Raw genomic sequence first — 17608 nt, 5'->3', positions numbered from 1 at the left:
TTGAATAACTAAATAAACAAGTATGTTGCTCAATAATGTAACAAGAGGAGTAGCTAAGCACACTTGCTTACCTCCCTACACAGCAGCTACTTACTCAAAGGCCATCCTTCACCTTTGTTATTCTCTCCTTGATTCAGTTCTTGGGGCCTGGCTGCATGGTAGTAATTTGAACTTCAAGGTACCAAGATGTAAAGAAATACTTTAATGCCACAAAGTGCCACACTCCAGTGAGGACAGGGACACAGAGCATGACAAATGACAGTGCAATTGGTGTAGAATAGTTGGGGGAACATTTGATACAGGATACACTTGGAGCTGCTGTGGTGGTAGCACAGATCCTGTTGGAAATTGTCCATCACTACACAGGCTGTGGTCTCAGTTGACAGCAGGGATGCTGAAAATCCCAACTGAGCTTTGCCTCTCACCTGGTAGAAAGCAAAACTAGAACCAATGCCTTCAAACTCCTCTGGTCTAAGCCTGAAGCTAAAGGCTCTCAGTTTCCAAGGTGCCTCGTCATGGGCAGTGTCCACTCGATTCCTGCCATTTTCTTCCCCTCTCCTACAGCATTACCAAACAAGGTGGCCACTCACAAGTCATCTCCACATAGAGCTCAGCATAGGCTCAGGAATTCGCTAAGAATCTGAACACATCTACAGCTCAGGATGCTCCACAGATTCACTCAGAGTTTGAGTCCACATCAATCAGAATTAAGTCAGAATTGGGTGACTTCAAGCCAAGGCATTTATAACTTGCATACTGAAGCACTCTGGGACCCTGTGTTTCAAATCAGAATCTGCATCACATTTTTTTAGAAACCTCTATGTGCCGTGTGGTACAGGCATTCCCATTTTTTTTGAAGTTTAGACAGACAGCACTGACCCATTAACTGTGTACCCACCGAAGAGGAATAAAAAACGATATATTACTGAGGACTTAACAATACTGGAAGCCACAGGGCAGCAGGTGAATCTTCTGGGGATGTCTCCTTGCACTCTCTTATCCTCCTTGACTCACAAACTCCTCTCACAGTACTTCATGTGAAAGTCACTGCTACCCAACTGAGAAGCAAGGCTGCTGCTGGCACCTTACACACCGAGACTCTTCACCAGACATTCACAACTCTAAGGGCAGTATGAGCAGCCAGGCTGCCGTGGCAGGGACCTGGCTGTGTGGCAAAGATTGCCACAGAGTCCTTCACTGATGTATTCTGTACACTAACACAACTATGAACAGTCCTGGAAGACCTAAAAAAATCAAGGAAATGGTCAAAACATGGTGAAAAGCATTTTTGCTCAAACTTATTTCCAGCATTGAAAAAGTAGCTATAGCTTTTATAAACATCAACATGGAGTTTCCTTACAGTGATCACTTTCCCATCTGGCATGGTGAAAGAGTAACACATAGGGTATAATCCTGGATTTCTGAGAATTTTGAATGAAAAGGTAGAGAGCTAAGCTCATAGCAATTTTAACACCTTCAGATTCCGGTAACTGCAAGGCGCTATCCTGGGCACACCGTTGGGTTTGTCAATGTAAAAGTAGGGTAAGTTTTAAGCAAGGACAGTAGCCTTTCTTATTTCTTACAAAACAAAACTCCAGATGAACAACATGCCAGAATTCATGTAGCACAGACAAGAGCACGGGCTTCTGGGTCTATAATCAGTCTGCTTTTCAAAGCCCAAAGCTGTGAACTAATTTATGGCCTCAGTTCACTCGTATTTGCTACTACAGCAAAATGTAAAGCCAATCCAGCTGATACCTGGCTTCACAGGAAGGGCTTTTCACAGACCTAAGTAAAAAGCCTTTTTCCACTCTAACTGATACTATTATAGATCTTACTCAATAACTAAACCTAGATTCCCCCTTTTTGCTGTTGTTGGCAACAATCAGATATAATACAAACAACAGGTGTTTTGTTTTTCCTGGGACTCTGAAAAATTAAGGGTCAGTGAATGAAGGAGTCCTCTATTTTCTTGTGTACCATAAAAATAAATAAAACTTGATTTGCAAAATCCTAAGCTGTATTATGTGCACTGCTTCAGACTGCAGCTGAATGGAGGCATTTTACTCTGGTCCTCAATTTCAGAATACAGTGCAGAGCAGAATAAAGCCACAGGCATGGAAAAGCTATTTATAGTGCACGTGCCCCAAGGAGATATAGCTAATAACTAATTCATTGCATATCACACATTTGAATGCAATATGAAAACTTCCCAGTTACTTATCAGCACAGGAGAAAAGACCCCACTGTGGCTTTCTTTAAAATAATTAAGGATTCTTTACCAAAACATTTTAATCAAACTAACATCTCCACAGCAGTCTTTTCTTTCCTTGCCTTATAGCTATTTTATTAGGAGGTTCATACCTACTAAGTTTTGATAAAAGCGCTGATATAAGTTTTGATAAAATGATGCTCATTTTCCTAGGTAACACATTTCTTTATCAAATAGTTTTCTACAAGCGGGATTAAAATCCAATATATTACTGGTCATATCAGTAGGAAACAAATGGAAAAATCTGCTGAAGAATTCAGTGAGCTGTGTAACTGTAATATCTGCATATGATGAGGTTTTGGGTTGGGCTAGTTTTTTGCTGTAGAGAAAACAGATCAGCTAAGTATTATTCCATGGACTAGATTCCTGAATATTTTATTACAAATGATTAAGAATTAAACAACAGACAAGAAAGATAAGGATTTGTAGTACTTGAGAGACATCAATAAGCACACTGAGCTTCTGTTCTGCTGCAAGTGCAGCAGAAACAAAGCAACAAGCTGACACAGTGCTCAGTACAATGACGGCCTTCTTGTTTCTCCACACCCACAATTTTTGTTTTCTTTTGCTTTTCTTCCACATACTGACACCAGGTGTTGTAACAGCTTGATTCAAGGAGAGTGTCCCAAGAACAGTGTGGTTTCAGCCAGTTCTGGTGCCAAGAAGGTATCAGAAATAAGCTGGCAGGGGAGGCTGTGAGGAGCCCCAGCTGGTGCTTCACAAGGAGCTACTATTGCCATGGGACTCTGATAACTCTAAGAGAAGAGTAAGGGCCCTTGGGAACAAGAAGGAATAAAAAAAGTCCAAAACACCCCCACCAATACCATAGACTATCCTGTGGCTCACACTTAGCAATGACCCACTATTTAATCTGGGCCTTCTGTTACTTCTTAATTAAAAGGCAAGTTTTTGTTAACAGGTTTTATGCTTAAATTAGAATTAATTGATATCTAGAACAACGTGAATGAACTCCACCAATTTGTAAATCAGTGCCCCTAGGGCACCTAGCTTTTACTGAGTAGCATGGCAACATCCCAATATTACCTTTACCACAGCAGAAGCAGCATGAAAATTATTTGTAACACAGTAAACGTAGACTGTAACTAGATATTGTGAGCTTACACAGCCTTTTATTGATGTTGTTGGATCAGTGAAAATGCTGGCAAACAACACTGAAGAATATATGCATAGATATCCTAATGATTTAAACATAACTTCCTTTCTGTTCATCAATCTTAACAGAAACAAAAGTAGTTACCTTGTACACGGAATGTTTGTTTGCAAATTTATCAGTCATGAAGGTCAATGGGTAAAACTTGAATAAACATATTCTAAATCTTCAATTAAATTTAACAGAAAGAATGCAGATCTCCTTCAATAATCCTTTTAGGGCTTGGGGTTTTTTGCCTTCAGCAGAATATTCGATAGCATTAGAAAGCACAGCTCAGTGATCCCTGAACACCCATTTCCAGAATCAGACCTTTTATAGAAAGGATACACTACTTTGTCTGTGTGCATTGCTTTTACTTAGGAAATGGAGAGAAGCTGACCTGAGGGTTTTTTAATTTCAGATTGAGAGAGGGCTTCTGTTTTGGGGTTTGGGGTTTTTTTGGTTGTGTTTTCACTTCTGTTGTTTGTTCATTTCACTATGTTTACTTTGTCACATGTTTATTGATCATATGCTTTAGTCTGAATCTCTGTAATATGCAGAAAAGAAGTATGTCCCCACTGCAGAGCAATCGAGCAACAATGTATTAACTAGGATTATTAAAGCAAGCAAGGTAAATTATACTGGCAAATATCCGACAACAAAAAGTTGCAAAGTGTAGTTACAAGAGGGTTTAAAAATAACTACTATGCAAAGTAGCATCAGCTGCTTGTATTTTAGTCTGAGCTAGAGCATGTCCAGACTACCAGCAACACAAAATATGCAAAGACTCTACACAACTTCTGAAGGCAGAAATTAGCTTAGCTGCTTAGGTTTCTAAATATATAAAGGGTACATCAACTATTGAAACCAACTGCCACTTCTTAAATTTTGCTCACGCAGCATTTAAAACTTTGAAGAGCATAAGTGCTATCTAGTCATCATATTAATTCTCTAATCGTGACTTCTCCCATCAACTAAGTGGCAGATAACTTTTTTATATGTTAATACTTAAACTAATCTTTATTAATTGCTGCCCCAATATAAACTCACTAATGGCTTCATTACATCAATAGGTGAAGAAATAAAACCCTAACAGAAAACACTAAAATCAAATAGTATAATAAAATATAATATAATACTATATTGGATATAAGCTTTTCTGTCTTTCCTTCAAAGATCAGAATTACCTACTTTCCCCAAGAAATGCCAAGTATTTCACTTTTAACTTTTAAAACAAGAGAGCAGTGCAAAGCGTGTACATTGCCAGAAATGCAAACTCATTAATTATCAAACCTGTACATTTTAATGGCAAAAACCAGAGCACTGAATATCAAAGAACTGTGACAGCACATTGGGTTTGGAATCTTTAAATGTACAGCATAACACTGTTTGAGTCAGCACCTTCTCTGTAACACAGGGAAGTGAAAACATCTTTTTGAAAGAGCAAGAAGAGAAAGCTAAGCAGTGATCTCCTCCTGAGGTGTATTTATAACCACTGCCCTGCAAGGGAGCATGGTTACTGATCATGCTGTCTCCTGATGATGTACCAATACAGGATTCTGATGTGCCAGTACATCACCTTGTCAGAAGCAGCTCGAGCAGCAGTAAATAGCAGCACAGTGAGCACGTGCTCAGGGACCTTACAGTGCTGAGCGTACATAAAGTTCCCATCAGTGTGCTGCTGCTGAAGAACCAGCCCCTGAGCTGCTAGCCATGGTTGCTCTGCTTCCAGACGGGCACGCAGGGAGAGAAAGCGAACCACTACAAAAGCAAACACCACAAAACACTGCATTATATTCACTGCTCGAACAGAGCAAGGCAGAATAACAACAAGAACTTTCTCTCCTTTACATTCTAAGTCTGTCTCAGTGTGTGCTTCTTACATTAGTACAGCCAATCCTCTCCCAAACCAACCTAGAAATTTCTTCCAATGAATGCTGAAATCTGCATCCTCCACTTGTGTCCCATGATACTCATCCACACAAAGGAAGCGGACTTAATAGCATGAGCTGTATATCACCACATTTTAACTCCAGCTAGCATCCAGCTGGAGCATCTTGAGTCTCATTTTAAAAACTTCAGTTATATATGAAGACCTTTCAAATAAAGGATCAAGCTCTGAAAAACAATCACATAAAAAACTCACTTGCCAGTAATACTTCTCAAGATACCTTTCTATAATTTAATTAATTCACCAAGTGACTACTAAGCCAATATAAAATCAGTCTGTGATTATACACCCAAATGCAAAAGCATATTACAAAAAAAAAGAGCAAATTTCCAATTTTTCACTGCTTAACTTCATTAAACATGCTTCTCATTTAACAGTAGCAGCATCCCTGGGTGTCAGGTATTTCTAAATTCTGAAATTAGTGACTATTAAAACTCTTTCAGTTATTATCTGGATTTTAAAACCATCTTCAGCATTTCACTACTGTTGTGGTACTATCTATGCTAAAAGAACTTCTTCATGCTCTAGTCGTGGTGCAATGTGGGGTTAAGGAGAACCTAAGCCATCCTCTCTTCTCTCATTTATCAAGGGCTGGAAGATAGACTGTCCACATCCAGCACTTCCAGACCAGACATTAAACTCGAGCCTCACGCCAAAGCATATGGTTAGCTTTCATTTTCTTGCCAGCTCCCAGATATTTGCAATGTAGTGCCCACTTTTTCTCTTGAGAAGGAACCTTTCTCAAGGCCTTTCCTATTCTGAAATTATTTTATTGGCAGCCAAAAATTTCCTAAGGATTGCAAATAAACACAGAAACACAATATTTTAAAACTTAAACCCACCGTAAAATACCATCAGAATTTCCTAAAACTAAGAAAATTAATTTACCTCACATTCAATCGGAAGGTATCCCTGCCCATGGCAAGAGGGTTGGAACTAAACGATCTTTTAGGGCCCCTTCCAACCCAAACCATTCTGTGGCTCTGTGATTCAAATGGTTTGACCTGCCCAGATGTTGAATAGATAGATTTAAAATAGATATAAAGACTTATCACAAACACCTGGCAGTGGAGAAGATAAGGAAGAATTTGACATAGATCACTACAGCCAGCAGCATATCAGAGACTGCATCAAACCCCAGCAAAAAAAGATCTACTCATCTTCCTGTTCTAGTAGTGATACACATAGAAAATTTACCAATTATTTGTGTGCCAAAAGGGTGACCTGTTGCTGTCAGTTGAAAAGACAGACATATTTTTCAATTATTTCCTGTATTGTACAAATTAGGCAGGAAAACTATTGAAACCTTTCACTAACCTCTCAGCAAATATATATATTTCAAAGCAACTACAGTCAAAAGAAAAGTCATCTATAGACCAAATTTGCAAGGTTGAACACCAGTGGCACCCATTCTTTAAATCTAATATTCTTTTGCCAGACAACAGAACCCAGATGTTATACAGCAAATTCCAAGACATATAAAACTCACAAACTGAGTGTGAGCTTTTACTGTGGTCAGCTGACGGTTCAGTCTGTGGTTGGTATGGGACCTCCCTCGGCAAGGCATGGACATTCACAGGGGGCCAAATGTATCAGCCAATCTGAACAACTATTCACTGGAGAACCCAGATTCTCTCTCAAGTACTTAGTGCACTAGGAAGAAGCCACTGGAAGGATTTGTTCTCTGGGTACAACACCAAAATAAGGATAAAGCTCAGCATTTGAAGGTAGAGGCAGCAGACAGCTGCAGCCCAATAAGGAGCACAAATGAACCAAGAAGATACACACAGAAAGCATCCTCCCTGTCTTTGAGCAAAAGAAAAGACAGCTTTGAAGTCTCCCAACTCAATATCTAAACTATACAAAAATCGAAGTTGTAATAGTCTGTACAATTGGATTAATATTCCTCCAATGTCATGCTCATATAAGACATTTAAAAAACCCCACTTAAACAGTCTTAATTTTTAGGTGTACTACTCCAAAAAGATCTTTAAACTGGTAACATTCTGTATTATGAAAGTTATGTCCCTGTAGTTCAGGAGAGACACAGGTAGGAAAGAGTATTTTCTCATCTAAAACAGAAAAGAGAAGTTCTGACCTCAGAAAGCAGCTAGTTGGCACTGAGATTGCTTGCTCATTCCAACAGCTAGCTAGAGATACCACAGCAGACATAAAAACTTAATTATTAACTATCATTTAGAATAGTACTTACTGATCTATTTTTTCCTTTGGATAATACAGATGTTATTTTATACTCAAAATCTATGCTTTGTTAGAACATAGCCTGTTTTCACTTTATGACTGCTGAGCATACGAAGTAAAATGATAATGTGTCAAAAAGGAAGTGGAGTTTTGATTTAGGTTTGCACTCTTCCATGGGTAGTAAAACCAAATAAAGTTGTGTTGCTAACAATCCCACTGTCTTGCCACTGAAAGCAAGTTTGTGAATCCCATGAGAGGCTAAGTTTCCCACCAAGCTGCAGACTTGTAAGGAACTGTCAACATCAAATGCCAGAGCCAGGCCAGAAGTCTCTTTCAATTAATTTTTTTTGAGAGCACTGGTGAAGAGATAGTCCACGAGAATGGGGACAAATTGTACTGTCACAACTACCCAAAAAGCAACAGAATCAAGAGTCAAATGACATCAAAAATGGTTAGTATACATGACTGTACCTTGGTCTATCATTTGGAAGATATAATTTATCAGTGCAAGCAGTGCAGCTTGTCTAATATATTTAGGGCTAAGCCCAGATGGATTCAGTCAAGGAAATCTGAGGATTCTAGATGCCACCAGAGTCGCCTTGCGCACAAGCTTCCTTATAGCTTTCCCTAAAAAACAAAGAAATTCAAGACAAAAATGGTGAAAACTCTCCTCATCTAAGGATAATTTTTCAAGCAGGAACAAAACTGCTGACCCTGTAAGCAAGCAAGCACCTTGTTCTCCCAATCACTTTCAATAATAGAAAAATACTTCCTCAGTGGATGTTCCCAGACTTGCAAACATGAGTTACAAGCTGCAGCCCAGGTCTCTCTAACTCCTATGTTCACTTACATCAGTGAAATTAGCTGAGACTCAAGAGAGTTTCTTCTCTCATTCTCATAACTCCAAAGAAGTAGAAACTAACTTTAGAGTTACCAGCCCTCATCTAAGTCACTGAAATAATTCAGTACCTTGAAAATTCCTTAATGTGAAACCCACTGTATAGCTGTTGAAGGGATTCAACTCATATTAATCAATTTACCCTCCATCAACAGTTCAACAGAATGCCTGTTGAAGCAGTTTGCAGAAGCATTACCTGCTTCAGTCAATAAAATTTAAAATGGAGCCTGCAAAATCACTCTACAGGATCTAGAGAACAGGTGCTCTTTCCCTTTTAAAGGCAGGATCTTCCTAATGAAAAAGAAAAAAGTGATAAAGGAAAAAAAATCACACAAGTGTATAAATAAAATGCTCTATTTCATAGACATAAACGGAATGTAAATCATCTGAATATAAGGAGAGGAAATTAAAGAACCGGATTTTATATTAATATTGGTATTCAAACCAAAGCAGTACAAAGTATCAGCCTCATTCCAGGTGTGTATAGCCAAAGACAAAAATCTTATGGACCCATGAAAAAATTTATTCTCCATTTTAATTTGCATCTTTCGTTTTTCAAAAGCTTTTCTTTTCTAGGAGTTACATCAGAAAGCAAATACATGCAAGCACTGAGTAGGAAAAAAAGAATATCTATTATACATTTCAGGTTGATTTCAATGCTTATTTACACATGCTTATATTTAAATTTGCAGAGCTTTGGAATTCAGAAAGATGAAGTGCTGCATCAAAGCAATTCTTTTTATTAAGGCATTTGTCATTATGGGAATCTAGTCCAGACAGCAGCAATCCACTCAAGTTAGTTTCAGGTGTGTATTTGCATACACCACACTCTCTCATGAGAGAATTTTCTTTCTACTTGTATTTTCACTATTAAAAGCAGTACTTTTAATAAACAGTGAATCTGAATCAAGCCCACACTATTCTTTTGGTGGACATGAGGTGAGTTCTCTGGGTATGTAGATATCACATCTCTAATACATAATTTCCAAAATCAGTGGAGGTGCAAAACTTACACCAGTAAGGGACTGGTGTGCATCACCACTTGCAGATTCAGTACAAGCAGTGAAGAACTATCAGTCTGTGTCTGCAACACGTGAATGGTTAGCAAAGCAACATGGAGCAAGCCATGGCTTTGAACAATCCATCAGAGCACAGAGTATTCTTCATATAACCAAACTTAAGCACGCTTCCCATCTCTCACAGTGCACTTTGCTTAAAAAGGCAGAACTCTACTAAATGAAATCCCACTCTTTATGACTTGCCTCAGAAGCTGGGTGGCAAGTAGACATGAGGAATTATTAGCCAAGGGCAATATCTAGATGAAGTCATATAGGAGAATACACATATGTTAGGGGTGACCCAAAATCCAACCAATATTAATATCTTGTATAAATGTTCTTGAAAAAGTATTAAAATGCAAGGGCCACTGTGGAAATTGCTTTCAAGAGTTTGAATATTCTTGTCCACTTTCTGGCTTAAGAATTTTAGATGCTCAACACATTTTAAATTATATAATTGATTTTTCTTGAATCAAGAACAAATTAAGTTATTTCTAGATCTTCTATGTCACCACTGGAAGAACTAATCTAAGCATTTATTTGCAGCAAACAATTATACAAGAACTCTGACAAGTTGTATTTCTATTTCTCTAGAAGCCTTTTGTTGAGGCCTTTACATTTACATTTCAAACCATCATCCCTCAATAAAGTCACTATATCCCTGATATCAAGTGAAAATCCAGACCAGGGACAATAATTGTCACTTATTTAATGGCAGCGTGCTTATGAACATTTTGATTTCATAATCACCTTCAGGATGTCTTCCACAGTGTTTTAATACCCAGAATGGTTACAAACTAGCCTTACTTTTCAGAAGTGCCCTCCATACATTTTAAGTGCATGCCACCAAAAGGCTGTATCCAAGAAAAACAAGCTCTCATTCTTTGCTCTCCCTCCTGTATCTACACGATAGCTTTTTTTTATAGCTGAAAAATCAATATAAAATATCCCATGTTTATTACAATGCAAAAGTATCTGCCATACTCTAATGGCATAAGGACTACTGGTCATTTGTATGTATCTTGCAATATTCCTTTACAGTAAGTTAAAAAACACTAATAAACAATTAAAAACTCATATAACAATAAAAATCTCAACTGAAAATATCAGAAGATAAAATATCAATGAACTCTGTAATTAAAATCCCATTTGTAAAAAGAGAGCATGCTTAAAAACCATCTCCTCAATGTATGGTTTTTATGTACTCATGCATCCAGTGGCAATAAATAAATGGGAAACACCACATGTGTTAAATTTGACCATTCAAACCCATAAACTCAAAATACATTTCTTGATCCACCCAGACTTTTCTAGGTTTTTCGCTTCACTGAAAAACATAGGAGATTGTTCCATTAATGTTTTTTAAAGCATAGATTTGACATAAAGAAAAATAAATAACTGACCTAAAAAGACTTTAGCCTGTTTAGCTAAACAGTCATGGGAAACAACCCATGTTCTACTTATTAGGATAAAGGAATCCCAGTGCAATAAATTAATACTTACTCCTTATTATAAGCAAGGAAGAGTTTTACTCTTCCTTTTATTTTCCTGTGACATGACTGGTTTAAGCTCTGCTGGTTTTCAGTTTGTTCTGGTTTGCTTTGGGGTTTTTTGGTACTATCTTGGAAGCTGGATTTTTCATAGTTTGCTGAGCTGATGCAAATCTTCATCTTGATCTCTTGCAAAGTCATGTACCACGTTCTTGGAAACCTGAAAATCAGAGCTTTACTGTTCTGCTTTACTATTCTGGTGGCTGCACAATGAGGTTTACCTGGGTGTCCAGTGACAGTGAGGAATTCAAACACTGAAATTGAGCCATTATGAATGTCTAAAAGCTCACGGTCTCTATCAGCATCATTTAAAGACTCTCCAAGATTCAACTTCATCACTTAGTTACTATTCTTAGTCAAACCCCTGATAACTAGGAGGTGGTTTTGTTCACAGCGAGAGCAGAGCTATCATTATTCACTGCCAGCACCTTAGTCCACAGTGGGACATTATTACCTGCATGCAGAAATGAAGGGGTAGCACATAAGGCTCTGGGACAGCAAACAAAAGCTCTCATGACACTTCTGGGAGGAAAAGGCAAAGGCTTCTTCAGAATATCCTGCTATCCACAGGGAAAGGACTGTTCCCCTCTATTGTACAGAGCACACAGACAAAAAACATTTCTAGAGGAAATCCTTTCTCTGTCTAATCAAATATGTATTTCCATATACTTATCAGGTGTATTGTTTACATCTTGATGGGCTTTTAGTATGTAGCACTGTTTTTTTCAAATGTGATTTCTAAACTTAAATCTAAAAGTTTCATTTTTTGATATAGGCATTAATTCAGCAGGAAGTTGCTTTGTCTAAAACAAGCTCTGTCTTTTATTTGTGCTGCTGATACAGTAGCAGACCGGGTAGGTAGGACAACTACCTTGCCTTCAAGCCAAGAAGCTTAAAACCTTCTTGGACCAGCAAAAGGCCTCCTGTTTTGAATAGTTCATCTGTCACAATAAACATCTCTCTATCTTGTCTTTCTTTCATCCTTGTAGCACTGCCAGGTACGTGTCAGCATCATTAGAACTTTAAAAGCCTTATAGATTATCTAGCAGTTGTTCAGAATTTTCTGATTAGCCAAACAGCAACACTAAAATTGAGCAGACAAGCAGAGTCTGGCAATTCTCTATGTGCAAATAGCACCCTGTCAGAAACACACTACCATTTAGTAACACAACGAAAAACAATCAAACATGGATACAGAATTAAAAAAAACTAATAATTTTTTAGCTAGGAATTACTGATACCTTTGGGTGATAAAACAATATAGAGAAATTAGTTCAGTCATTCAATTTTTACCATCATCCTGGAAAAGGACTAGTGCCTTTTACCACCATTACTAGCATTCAGTAACACATCACAATATATACCATATACATAGACTGTGATATTTTCTTGAAACTCAAATTCTGCCTTTCTCCCAACCTCTTCAGATTCTTTAAGCCAAAAATACCTGCTCTTTTGATACAGCTCTAGCCTATGTGACCAATTTCTTATTCTGGGCTGAATCACTACAAAAGCCAGCCAATTGGTTAAAAATAAAAAAAGAATGCTGAATACCATAGCAACTGGCTTGCAGCCTTGCTAACATGCAGGAAGGATTTTTTTACTTGAACAAGAGCTACAAGTGAAAACACCAGGCCAAAATCAGATCTGGCATAATATCAACAATGCAACAGAAAGAAGTTATTTGACCCCTCCCCAGTCTCTTCCCTGTAATACCTTTTGTACAGCAGCAAATCTTCAGATTCTTATTAAAACACAGTTCAGAGAGCAAATTAAAATGTGTGCCACAGTATTGATTCTATATATACATCAATACATGGCAGAGTCTTTGCAAAAATAAATAGGACTAAATGCCGAAAAATCAAGTTATGAAAGTAGAACAATAATAGAGCTTGATCTTCACTTTTAATTGTTGTATCTTTCCATAACTAAAAGGATTAAAAGTTTCTGAAGAAACATCTCTAAATACAGATAACACTACCTTGCCTGATTTAGTGATCACTTTTAGGAATATATCAAAGTAGTCACTTAACATCAATACCCTTGAAGAATTGTATCAAATCTATAAGGAATACATTTGAAGCAGCATATTGCTCTGGAATTACTGCAAGAGTATGTGTTCAGGGCAAGGTATTGGCAGGGGGTGGGCTCTGTAAGAAGAGACCAGAAGCTGCCCCATGTTGGACAGACCCACTGCTGGCCCAAGCTGAGCCCACAAGTGGCACCTCTGTGATGACAAATTTAGAAAAGGGTAAAAAACCTGTTCAGCAGCTGTGAGAGAGAAATGAGAAAACATGAGAGAACCAGCCCTGCAGATGCCAAGGTCAGTGAAGAAGGAAGGGGCAAAGTTCTGCAGGCACCAGAGCAGAAATTCCATTACAGCCAATAGAGAAAACCATGACAATGCAGGTTGTCCTCCTGCAGCCGGTGGAGGACCACAGTGGAGCAAATATTCACTCTGCAGCACATGGAGAACACCAAACTAGAATATGAGGAGGTGCCCTGAAGGAAACTGCAGCCCATGGAGAGCCCAGACTGGAGCAGGCTCCGGACAGGAGCCATGGCCCATGCAGGAAGCCCACACAGAAGCAGGTTTTCAGGCAAGAACAGTAGCCTGTAGGAGCAGCACATTCCTGATGGACTGTACCCCATGGAAAGGATTCATACTGAAGCAGTGGAGAAGGACCCATGTCGGATAAGTTCATGAAGGACTGTATTCCTTGAGAGGAACCTCACGCTGAAGCATGGGAAGAGCATGAGGAGAAAGAGCAGCAGAGATGAAATGTTATAGACTGAGAGCAACTCACTCCCCATTCCCCCTGCACCATTCAGGAGTGGCAGAAGGTGGCAGGAAAGTTAGGAAGGAAACAGGGAAATTGAGTCTGGGAAAAGAGGGGGGCAAGGGGAAGGTGGTTTTCAGTTTGGTATTTTATTTTTGGCACTAACTTTCTGTATTTTTAATTAGCAATAAATTAATCTTTCTCTAGTCGAGTCTGTTTTGCCTGTGACAGTAATTGGTGAGTGATGTCCTCTCCTTATTCTTTCATCTTACTTTCTTCCCCTGTGCTGCTGAAGATGGGGAGTGAGAGAGCAGCTTGCTGGGCACCTGGCAGCAAGCCAAGGTCACCCCACTACGGAGTTCTTGCACTTGGGGAAAGGCATACATTCCTCCCTCAACAACTTAGGCTATGAGTCTTTGCTTTGAAGTAGAGGTACCCATCTGTTCTAGGTCAGCTGTAATAGGTATTTACTGCATTGCACAGTGAAGAATCACAGCCCTGCCTCTTCTTCAACCGTGTTTAGGGCGGCTTTACTCAGGAGACTCTCTTTGCCTGCATTGTAAGGATGCTCAGTGACTTTGGCTTTACAGGCCAGGGGAAATCTCAGCCCTGTTCCTCTTTGTGCATCATTTAAGAGGTATTCAAAACCTCCCATTAAGCATTATCAAGTGAAGATGACAAGATAAATGCCCATAGCACAGCTACCTAAACTGCTTTTAATATTAGGGTTGATTTTTAAACCAAGCCAGAGTTAAGTCCATAACTCCACAGTATCAAATTGATTTACTTGGTCTATAAGCATAATTTCTGAGCTTTTACTGGCATTATAGAGTGTTACAAGCCACCCACACCCATGAAAATCCATGTACTTTTTTTGAAATTAAAATGAGGGGAAGAGCCTTACTTTGGGTTCCTGAAAATAGTGGCCTTGTTTTCTATTAAGGAAATAATGAACTATGGGGTGTCATATTTGTTAATATGTTTTCTGTATCTGACAATGGCCAAAAAAATTTTAAGGTGTTTTGAGCTCCAAACTCATGCAGTCTTACAGGAAAACTTTATGTTCCCAAGAAACTCCTACATCAGAGACCGCAGACCTGGAATTAACAAAATATACTTTGCTTTTGGGAGGTGATTCCATCATACTGATGATAAATTGCTTGATATGTTCTGTACATGTTGAAAATGGGAACATTTCTGTTTCATCTCAGATCTCTGATGTATCATAATTCAGACATGAAATCAGCCTAATTTTAACCATACATCTGTGCTTGATCTGTACATACCTCAAGATATATTATAAATGCAGACATATATATATAGGATGAATACAGGCTTTGTTAAACACTATCTCAGAAAGTATGCATGCCCTTTATCTTCTGAAAGATACTTACTTTATTTCAAAGTCACACTTTTATTTACTTCACATTCCATAAAACTTTGAAAAATTGCTAATTTGGCTCCACAAACAGTAGACGTCAAAAGTAGAAATAAGTAAAAGCAGGACAAAGAGAGCCCAAGAAACTCAGCAAAGCTACATTCAAAGTTTTAGTTGCCCTTGATTTTAAAACACGTGAGTTTCCAATACTTCCTTTGCTCATCAGGTAAGAATGCTTGATGGGCTGACCATCACAGAGTGATCACTCTTACCCATTTCTCATACTTTCAGAATGGGATTTTATGGCTAGCTTCTTTTGATTTTCCTTTATTTTGTTTACAAGGGATGAAGCAAGGAATTTTTTTTCACTTGAGCACTATCCAGGAATTCACATCAGCTGCTTTCTGACGAAATATGAAATAGTACTCTGTGGTTACTATTTGTCCTGGGTTGCAGTGTATTCTATCACCATCCTCATGAGGTGTTGAAATCAGGTGGGGCAGTGTTTCCTTGCCTCCTCCCCCCAGACTGTCTTTCTATTAATGGCCCATCATTGTCCTGCCGCATGACTCAGAGATAACTCCCTCTGGACTATCTTCTGTTAATGAGCCTAATCAACACTTGGCCTCATAACTCATTACCCCATTGTGAGATGCTCCACCCAGAGGGAGGAACCAAGCATCCCATCGTGGATATAAGCTGAGGCTGAACACCAGAGACAAGGCCTTTCCACTGGATTTCCAGAGGACAGGAGCTACACAGCCACTACTGGACCTTCTGAGGAGGAGCAGACCCTTTTTTCTACAGGATCACTGCTTCAGAGGACTGCAGCCACCATTCTACCAGACTGCTACCACCACCCTGCCTAACAGAGACTCAGGTTGTATCTTGACTCTGTCAGTTTGAACCAGTGTTTTCTTTTAGTTTTTTTCCTTCCTTTTCTTTAACTTCCCCATTAAATTGTTATTCTGACTTGGTGCCTCCCACTGGTTTGTTTTCAAACTAGTACACTATTACTCATGCAAGCACACATTTTCCGAAAAAGAACTATACATAAGTGTATGCTGGAAATACTGACATGCTCCTGGAAGTATGGCCCTAGCATGTGCAAGATCAGATTTTGTTCTCCTGCCAGTAATTCTATTCCACTTATGTCAATGACAATCTATTCTGTCTGTAAATTTTCTCTGAAGAGTTTACAATCTCAGGTCAGAATCCAAATAATAAAGAGGACAAGCCAGAAAAATCGTTATTCATTCTGTTTATTTAAATGTACACACTCACTCTTGCCTATATAAATCAGAAAAATGTGGATCAAGGGCAGTAACTTTTTATAACAAAAAAGGTCAAACTCAAGGAGGACTGGATACAAAACAGTCAGTGACCTCAGCACTGAAACAAATCCTCCATGCTCAAATTGGCATGAAATCCATGACAAAGATGCAGCACAGATCCAGTGACTGAAGCATACGATGATAAGGCCTGAACTAGTACTCGAGAGTAACCATCATAACAATGGCTCCAGCTGTTTCCAAGACTTTGGGAGAGGGCAATACAAATGCTCAGAATGTCAAAGGGAATGCTGATATTCTGTTACCTTTCATTTGCCTAGCAGAAAGGCATCATTTCAGCCTAAATACTTCCATTGTTCTTATTAAAATTTATTATGACAAAATTATTATTTAGACAAAATAATTATTGAATAGTATTATAAGAAATCTTAGAACTAACTTGAATCACCAGTTTCTATATTAAAAAAAAGTAAACTGCTTAGGAATACATATCTGCATGTCAGCCCAACTGATGGGTGTCTGGAAGCAACTCATTCATGTGAAGGAAACTCAGTGATAACACTGTGGAAACTGCTCCTCCTACTAAACAGTAATGCTGATAAATTTAGGGTCCAGGAAAAGCATTAAACACAAAAGAAGGTATCTTAGCACAAGCACAGTATACTCAGAAAAAAATTAATCTTCATTATTACAATTCAGTTACAGGAAAACATCTAAACTATTAAACATATGTCAGCACACTGAGTCTTATGTTATTACAACCTTTTAATGTAGAGCCTCTTTCTTTCCCGTAATATTTAGATTTCTGAGTTCAACAGTGAGTTGACCTAGGCAGTTCAAGCTGTTCTGCAAACTAAAGATGTTTGCTTGGTTAGTCTCAGAAGAAGCTGTGTTAAACCAGGAATTTAAAACAGACAGGTCTATCCAAACACCTTGTCAGAGATCCCCTGCATTACAGACAAAATCAGCAGCCCTATTGAAATATGTAATATTACACTCTCTGAGAAGTTTTTCACCCTACTATGGAAATTATAAACCACAGCAATGACATGACCTAATTTGCCAAAAGACACCTGT

At 38.5% G+C, this 17608-nt stretch overlaps 1 protein-coding gene across 7 annotated transcripts in view; it reads right to left on the bottom strand.

Annotated features, from left to right (window-relative positions):
* PPP2R2C (protein phosphatase 2 regulatory subunit Bgamma) overlaps nucleotides 1-17608 on the bottom strand; it is a 209478-nt gene that overhangs the window by 83898 nt on the left and 107972 nt on the right. Inside the window, exon 2 of one of the 7 annotated variants that reach the window (XM_048305275.1) lies at nucleotides 8047-8202. The exons of the other annotated variants lie outside the window; for them this stretch is intronic. Within the exon in view, the coding sequence (XP_048161232.1) occupies nucleotides 8047-8059 (13 nt within the window). The 5' untranslated portion in view covers nucleotides 8060-8202. The remainder of the gene's footprint in view (nucleotides 1-8046; nucleotides 8203-17608) is intronic. 7 annotated transcript variants of the gene reach the window in all.

This window comes from Corvus hawaiiensis, chromosome 5 (assembly GCF_020740725.1).
Source record: "Corvus hawaiiensis isolate bCorHaw1 chromosome 5, bCorHaw1.pri.cur, whole genome shotgun sequence".
Taxonomy (NCBI): domain Eukaryota; kingdom Metazoa; phylum Chordata; class Aves; order Passeriformes; family Corvidae; genus Corvus; species Corvus hawaiiensis.
The sequence above is the reverse complement of the archived record's forward strand: the minus strand, read 5'-3'. Positions and strand labels throughout refer to the sequence as shown.